Raw genomic sequence first — 8,123 nt, 5'->3', positions numbered from 1 at the left:
ATCTGTAGCTGTAGGGAATGATCCAACGCCGCCAGGCCGCTTCTTCTTCCTGCTCTGTAGCATCTATGAAGATAAACCCCCTTTATCACCTCTCACCCACTCTTATAAGTTAGACTTGCTTGTACATAAGCACCACACCGACACACATGCAGACCAGTACTTGTTCCCATATGTGAGGAGGGGGGTGGGGGGGTTGAGTAAAGGAAGGAGGGATCAAATAACTAAGAGTCACACACAGCTACACACGACATAAAGTCATTTTCAGTGACCAATCTTCAGTGAGGAATTCTCAAATAAAGTAGAAGAGGTGAAAAATTCTGACTCAATCCAGCCAAAAAAAAAGACCTCCCCAGACCGTTACCTCGATGCTGTGTGAAGGTGGAGTCATGGGGTGGAGAGAGAGAGAGAGAGAGAGAGAGCAAGAGAGAGAGAGCTAAATGAGGAGAGAGCGAGAGGAGCTGGGCACCCAAAGAGGACAGATATTCGCCTAGACTGACCAACCTTCCTATTTAAGTGTTGAATCCTGTTTTTCGTCCTCAGAGTAAAATCTGGAAATGTTTTCCTGCACATGTGGAGTTTAGCAGCTTGGAACAGGTAAATGGTGTGGTGGCACCATTTTAATTTTTTTTTATTTCAGTGGAACTAAAGACTTTTACCAGATTTTAGATACCTTTCTACATGGATACTATTACAGTTTATCAACTGGATATTTGTTTTTATTTGTTTTTTCTTATCTTTTTTTCTTGTTAAGTTGAAAAGCAGTCTGGGACTAAAAGGCTTACACTGGAGCCCCTTTGAGCAAGAGTTAAAAGTTCACAAACAATTTAAGAAGAATTAGTAAAACTCCGGAAAAGTGCGGGGGGAACAAAAACAGGTTTTTACCAGAATGCACACATAGTCTGCCTGCTTTTTTCACTTCCTTTTCTTTTTTTCATGTAATCTTTGTTCATTTAGACTGAGATGTTTTCCAGAACAGACTTGGAATTTCTGATAACCAGCCTAAAACCTTGGAGCAGTGGAGAAGAGAACTAAGTGGAGTACCGGCTTGAAAAACAGAGACTTACTGATATTACATAATCCAAAAAAATCACCCAGAAGGATATCTTGGAATTTTTATACCTGCGCTGAATAGTTTGGACTCAGTGCAGGGACACCTTCACTCTGGTCTGTGGAGGGCTTCCCTCCCTGCCTTCTCAGGCAATCTTCACCCCCAGCAGCATGTCCCAAGCTCTGAGGCTGCCTCTAGTCCTCCTCACAGCACACTACCATGATCAGATGGACTGCTGGAGGGAGTAAGGCTGCCTCTGCCTCGTCCTGCTCCAGGGCTGGGTTAGGGGCTCGTTCAGGCTCTGGGGCCACCTTCAGATTTCGGTCATCAGCACTGCTTATCGCCCCGTCTTTTCCTGTACTAGTCACCCTGTTGGTTTTTTTATTATCCCTGCATGAGGCTGCCTGCCATCAGTTCCACCGTGACACAGAGAGGGTCTCCAGCTCACGGACTCTCAGAGCTCCAGTGAACATTTCTGAAGCTGAGCTGATCTCTAGAGCCAGAGCCAATGGGGGCCCTGTGGGTCGGACTGGGGGAGCACAGGGGAGGCATGTGCGCAGTTACAATCATCTGCAAGGGGACATACGAAGGAGAAAGCTGTTCTCTTTCCAGAGGTTTTTCCTGAGGATCGATAAGACTGGAAAAGTCAATGGAACCAAAATCAAGGACGACCCCTTCAGTAAGTAACCCTTTCAATTAACAAAAGTAGGTAAAGAAGAGTGAAACAGAGCCAATAGGTGATCTGTGTGAGCCTATCCAAGGCTCATTTAGCCTGAAATATTTAAATTCATTTTACCTTTTAAATTGTGAGTATGATATCAAAGCTTTTAAGCTCTATAGCCCAAACCTTTGCCTTTGTTTTGTATTAGTATATCAAATGTGACAAAAGCACCTGATGATGTCTTTAAGTGGGACATTTCTAGTAACAAGAAACCCTATTAAATGAAAAATTAGATGCTGACAGTGTATTTAAAAAATACATTTACTGTCTAACTATATTTATATCCTATGTAACACCAAAGTAAATATGTAGATTGTACCTATAGAAATATAACTTGTGTTGCTAACTGTAAATGGTGAATTTAAAGGAAAAACGTAATCGTTTCATGTTACGCGAATGAACCGGTTGGCAATTCATTCACTGGTAGTTTGGAGGAAGCAATCCTAATTTGAGTTGTCTTTTTGTTTTAAACCAGACATCCCACTGATATCTCTCCTGTCTAAACACTCAGCACAATGATGGTAGCTCTCAGATGGTCTAAAAAGGAGCAGGAGCAGATAACCCAGCCATTATCAGGCAGTCTTCACAGCCCAGGGTAAACAGCACTGATAACATCCATAGAAGAACAGGGCTGTGGCAGGGGGAGGATATGAATGTCCAGCTCATTGATGCTTTTAGACCCTTTTTGTTTCTCTTTGGCTGTTTCTCGATGACTCTCCCACTCAGATTGCCTTCTGCCCGCCAGAATCAAGCAAATTACACACCCTCAGTCACAGATCAGACATTTGTTTAAAGCAGCTTGACGTCCTCGCTCGGAGAAACATGTCTTTAAAGTGATTACATGTTGTATGTTTCAGTGTATCAGTCAGTAAAATAGCATTCTCATTAGTCTCCCAGCATTCTCACTGAGCAACGTGTGTGTGCCTATCAACCAGCAGGCAATCACATGCTCCGGTGGGTGTGATCTTATGGTACCCAACAGCGGCACATGTGCTCAAACACATGCACACATATATGCATCTTAGTCGTTGTTATATACCTTTTTTCCCCAACTTTTTCTCTCTGTTTCCCAATTCCATGGTAAGTGTATCTGGAACTTTTAATGTTCCTCTTGGGAGAGCTAAACCACACTTTCAATCAAAGTGACTTTGGGGGAAATGGCACAGGAGGCAAAATGTCAGGGGAGATGTTTGTTTTGACAAGGTCATGACAGAAGCAGCTTTATTTCCTGACCATATTAAACCGTGATGCCTTTACTGTTGCTTTTGTTAGCAGTTTCCTTTAAGTTGTAAAACTGAAGTGGTGCAAGGAAGTCTGGTGTAAAGTCACTCTAAAGTTTATGTATCTTTCGGAGATAATTTATCCCTCTGTCTTCCTTTTTACTGACCCACAAATCTACCTCCTCCCCCCCAGTGCGTTGCTTTTTTCAAAGGTAAGTCTGAATTAGCAATGAATTGAGGTTCAGGCAGGGAGGTGAAAGTGAGATTCTCTAGAGGTACAAGTTCATGAATGACATGCCTGAATATTATTGTGGCCACATCAAAGCCGTTCATCTTCAGTATATCAATGGTGGTGCCATCACAAAGCTGTGTCCTAAGGGGGTCTGAGGACACTGTATGGATTATGTGCCCACATATCAAGTTCACATGGTAAAGAATACTACACAACAGCAGCTTCAGTCTTTGCTCTAGCCCCCGAGGCTAGACATGATCCCTGGACTGACGTCCTTTGTAGACCCTTGATGATCCCTTGAAGTGACAAAATATCACATTTTCTTTCCAAGTACTGGAAAAAGGTTTTTTGAAATCAGAAATTGTAAAAGACACACTACATTTAAATTTTTGAAACTTTAATTAATTAATCTAAATGAATTTATCTACAAGCTGTTTTGGGGGGGGCTCCCTGTGGCCCTGCAAGGACCCAGTTCACTGTTTGCTAAAGAGCAGCATGCCTCCCACAGATTTATGGGGATGCCAGTGCAAAACTGTCCCACATGGCTTTCCAACCCGCTGTGAGCCTTTGCTGAGGTTACAGAGAAACAAGGAGTAAAGGAAGGCAGATTGTGTTAAAGTCAGCTAAGTAGCTAGCTGCGTGGCCTAAGCACAGCAGAGTTCTCTTAAAATTTACAGACATCTAGCAGCTCTGAGTAAAACATTGCTAAACAAGACTCAGGCAAAGGCTTGGTGGTAAAAAATAAATGAATAAATAAAAATTTTTGCCTAACTATCCATGGCTGTGATGGTGTGAAAGGTTGAGCATGTAAAGACTGTATGTATACTTGTATTGGGCCAGTGTGTGTGTCTATGTGTGTGTGTGTGTCTCAAGAAAGAGGAAGGCTAAAGGAACCAGGCCATGTGCACAAGACAGTTCTTGGCATATCCTGTGAATATTGTATAAATAATTTCTTTAAATATAGCTGCGACCTTTTACTTGGAAAAAAACCCCCAGATGGTGCTCTTATGGAGGTCTGAGGAGGGAGATGTAGCCAATAGCTTTTCTCAAAGGCAGTAAAAAGGTTCCTTTCCATGTAAATACACTGAGTGTGGTCCTTATCAAGTGTTATTACTATATTTCCTTATTTACGCCTCACTCCGTTCTATTTTTCTGCATGGAAATGATAACAATCAACATTTTAATTCTGACTTATCTGCCCACATACTGCTTTATTCAAAATCAGTACATCTATTTCGAAAAAAAGAAGTTTAAGAGTGAGAAAGAATAACAATGCTAAACTGCAAAGCACATATTTTTTTGGCTCCCCACTGTGGAAAAACCACTGTTAATTCTTACTGGCAACATCTACCTCCATTCCACAAACAACGCACCATTTACTGCTGTAACTCCCACCAGAGCGTATCGAATAAGCCACACATTAGGCGCAAAAAGCTTGCAAGAGAAAAACTGCTGAACCTGGCTGGCTTACTTTAGGCTACATTTTAAAAGGGGTTTGTAAAATAAACCTCATACGAAGCAATACTATCTCATTAACAGCCTAAATAAAGCTAAATGATGAGCAGATTTTCCCACATTGGCAGCCATGACCTTATTACTTCCCTATTGTGGGTCTACATAAGCATTTAGCCTTTCGGCACGGAGCAGTGTATGGAGATTTTGTAGTAGTTTCACAGCCAAGTTGAGTTATATGCAAGTGCACATTCACCTGCTTCAAAACAACTGTGCATATGTGTGTGTATGTGTGTGCGTTTCTGTGTGTGAGTGAGTAAGTGAGTGAGAGAGTGCATTAGTGCATGTGTGTATATACAACCTGTCTCGCCCCTGCCTCCGGTGGCTTACTTTGATCAGTGATCATTACAGCCTTTCTAATCCTCACTCCACCCCCAGTCTCACTGTCATGGCTCCTCTGTCCTCCTCTGTTCTCCTTCCTTTCATCACTCCCATGTTTACAGAGCAGCCAGAGACTGCCATAGATTGTCTTACATCCTCACTCCATACCCGACATCCGATCCCATACAGAAACCAGCTCTTCTCAGATCTTCAATGACCGTTGTGTCACAGTCCCCAACACCGCCTTGCAGCTTCAGACCTCACTGCCCTGAGGTGCCGCTGTTTGAACTAGAAATTGATACAGTCAAGACCTCACGGACGAGGAGAGAGGCTGCTGTATATTTAACAGAGGGATTGTTCTTTTGGGCACACCTGCATCTTCCGCTGTCCACTCAGGTCCAAGGCTGGCAGCCTCCAAGCCCCCCTTCCCCCAGCCACTTTGGAGTGAGTCTGACAGTAGAGCAGGGTGCCACACAAACAGTCATCAGACAGAGGAGGGGCCCCTGATCTGATCAAAGGATGTCGTTGACTTTCTGGAGTTCACGCCCCCACTCTGTGTGTGTGTGCACATACACATATGGGTGTTAATTGGGGTAAAATGACAACAGCTCACAGGAAGTGGGAAAAGGAAGGTAGGGAGGGCGGCATGAAATCAAACATCCCATGGGAAACAGTGGGGTTCACTAGCACACACACACCGGCATGAGATGAGACAAGTGGGTTCTGTGGTCAAAGGACACATTAGGAAGTTATAGCTCTCCGACCTTTGATACTGAGACCACACAAACAACAACAGCTGTCTACAGCAAAAACACACCCATTTTAGCTGAGGTATAAATTAACCTCCCCTAATAGTTTACAATAAACCTGACGTATTTGCACAGGGACCTGGAAAGCTAAATACCAAACTCAACATAAACAACCCGAGAAATCTCCGGGGGGAATCCACCTATTAATCTTCAAACTAAATGACCTGAGCAGCTGGAATCTTTTATACAGGTGTAGGCTGTAAAGGAACTGTAAAATATCAGAAATGAGAAATGTGCCCAAGAATAATTGTAACCTTGCACAGAAATCCCACACATTCCCCCATGTAAATGTCACAAAATACAAATGCTGGTACTCATTATACTATTACCGAAAAACCTGTGGATTCCTCCAGGTTTATATCTGCACTTCATGTGGGTGGTTTGTGACCGCTGCCAGAGTGTTAATTCTTCTATACTCTGCTCCACAGCATTCATTCAGTTGTTCATGACATAATAGCATGCCTACTATTAATGTTGACACATATTAATGTCGCCTTCTTTTTGCTGATCCCTAGGTATTCTGGAAATCACATCAGTGGACGTGGGAGTGGTGGCCATCAAAGGGCTAAACAGCAACTACTATCTGGCTATCAGCAAGAAAGGAGAGCTGTACGGAGCGGTTAGTATCCGAGTCAGAGGTCAATCTGGAAGCTCCAGAGAGAGAGAGCTAGTGTTAGATTCTTCAGTCCTTATCAAAGGAAGCCTTATCTATAGTTCTACAACTGCTGGGTCAACTCTGAATCACAACCAGACCAGTGCACACATGTGAACCACTGAGAAAACTATGCAGCTTTAAAAACGCGCACAAATCACACACAGAAAAGCATGCAATGTAGATTCAGGAGCAGTAAATAGGCACTCAGACAACAATGCATTTTGCCCAGGAAAATGATCTGCGTTTTGTCTTAACCTCACACGCTAAGGTTATAACACTGCAACATGATACCTGCTTTTTTACAGAGCGAGTTTGGTGTCGACTGCACCCTGAAGGAGCGGATTGAGGAGAACGGCTACAACACGTACGCATCAGCCAAGTGGAAGCATGGGAAGCGGCAGATGTTTGTGGGTCTGAACGGCCAGGGGAAGCCGATGAGAGGAAAGAAAACCCGAAGGAAGAACACAGCCACACATTTTCTTCCAACTGTTGTGTGAACCTGTGCACTCGGCTGGAGAGGGACAATATGAAACTCTGAAAATGGGAGGTTTATAACTCTGAAAAGTAAGAAATCTCTCATTTGATTAAAAAAAAGGCCTAACACTGTCATGCATACAAGTGGTCTCTTCTTTTCTGGGAGATGGTGTTACCTGTGTTTTCACTGGCACAGATGCAATGCTTATTCCTTTTTTCTTTTCTTTTTATTTGTCTGTGCCAAACAGTTTGCAGCTGGACTAAGTGTGTGATGTGGACACAACCGAAGCTACTGTTTCACTAAATAAACTGTAGTAGATGCAGAATTATCTCAAGATGTTATTTATATCCATATTCTCCTGTGAGACACATAAACAGAGCAGAAAATGTTCAGGATGTGGGAAACAATCAGCGAGTCAGTTTATCATGGCAGCAGGAAATAATAAAGGATAGAACACATTTAAAACAAATGTTTGATACTTAACCACTGTGTTTTTGCCTGAATTGTAATGATTTATTTATTTTGTGAAATATTTAACTGAAGGGGAACACAAGCATTTCTTTGCATTCTTTTTTGTTTTATAAGAACTCTATTATGTGAAAAATAAAAGTACCATTTCTCCCCTGCAACACAGTGAACGTTCCTCTGTGGTACTCCAAAGACTGGGAGAAGTGCATTAAAAATGGTAAGGTTTACCAGAAGCACTGAGAGACCCTGGTAAACGTTCAGGTCATGGTATCCTTATCTGGGTCTCTGAGGTAGAAAAGAAGGGACAAAAGGCAACCATTAATTCCTAGCCAGATATACCATGTGGCAACCATTGCACTAATGATTAGTGCACAAACAAACTGAAAACACAAGACCAACCACAACAAAATGGGAGGGGGAAACTTCCCTGGTATGGACTGTAGATGTTGACATCATTTTCTAATATCAGACCATTACTGTGGAAGCTGCAACCTTCTCCAACTGCAAAAAGACTTGCTTGGTAAAGATACCTGGTTATGAATATGAAAATTGCTGCCCATGGGTTTGTATGGGCCTTGGAAGAGGATCTGAATGTATGCATGTAAGAAAAGAAATACAAAAGAAGTGCATAAAAAATATATATGACCTGTGCCTGACCACCC

General features: G+C 42.6%; 1 protein-coding gene across 2 annotated transcripts; it reads left to right on the top strand.

The window, feature by feature from the left end:
* The first annotated feature begins 482 nt into the window (after positions 1-482).
* On the top strand, positions 483-7,607 carry fgf10b (fibroblast growth factor 10b). 2 transcript variants are annotated; one of them, XR_005615149.1, is made up of 4 exons: positions 483-1,727; positions 6,379-6,482; positions 6,824-7,082; positions 7,241-7,607. XR_005615149.1 is itself a non-coding variant. In XM_031727945.2 (3 exons), exons 1-3 carry the CDS (start codon positions 1,268-1,270, stop codon positions 7,013-7,015), a joined length of 756 nt encoding a protein of 251 aa, XP_031583805.1. In that variant the 5' UTR covers positions 483-1,267; the 3' UTR covers positions 7,016-7,607. The 2 variants fall into 2 exon arrangements, 1 of the variants encoding a protein (XP_031583805.1); XM_031727945.2 differs by having other exon boundaries at positions 6,824-7,607.
* Positions 7,608-8,123: the final 516 nt, after the last annotated feature.

This window comes from Oreochromis aureus, linkage group 12 (genome assembly GCF_013358895.1).
Source record: "Oreochromis aureus strain Israel breed Guangdong linkage group 12, ZZ_aureus, whole genome shotgun sequence".
Lineage (NCBI taxonomy): Eukaryota > Metazoa > Chordata > Actinopteri > Cichliformes > Cichlidae > Oreochromis > Oreochromis aureus.
The sequence above is the reverse complement of the archived record's forward strand: the minus strand, read 5'-3'. Positions and strand labels throughout refer to the sequence as shown.

Bases quoted from the DNA above. Each gene is read 5' to 3' on its own strand.
- fgf10b (XM_031727945.2), top strand. From the start codon at position 1,268: ATGATCAGATGGACTGCTGGAGGGAGTAAGGCTGCCTCTGCCTCGTCC. The intron at 1,728-6,378 runs GTAAGTAACCCT...GCTGATCCCTAG, and splicing joins AATCAAGGACGACCCCTTCA to GTATTCTGGAAATCACATCA. The intron at 6,483-6,823 runs GTTAGTATCCGA...GCTTTTTTACAG, and splicing joins AAGGAGAGCTGTACGGAGCG to AGCGAGTTTGGTGTCGACTG.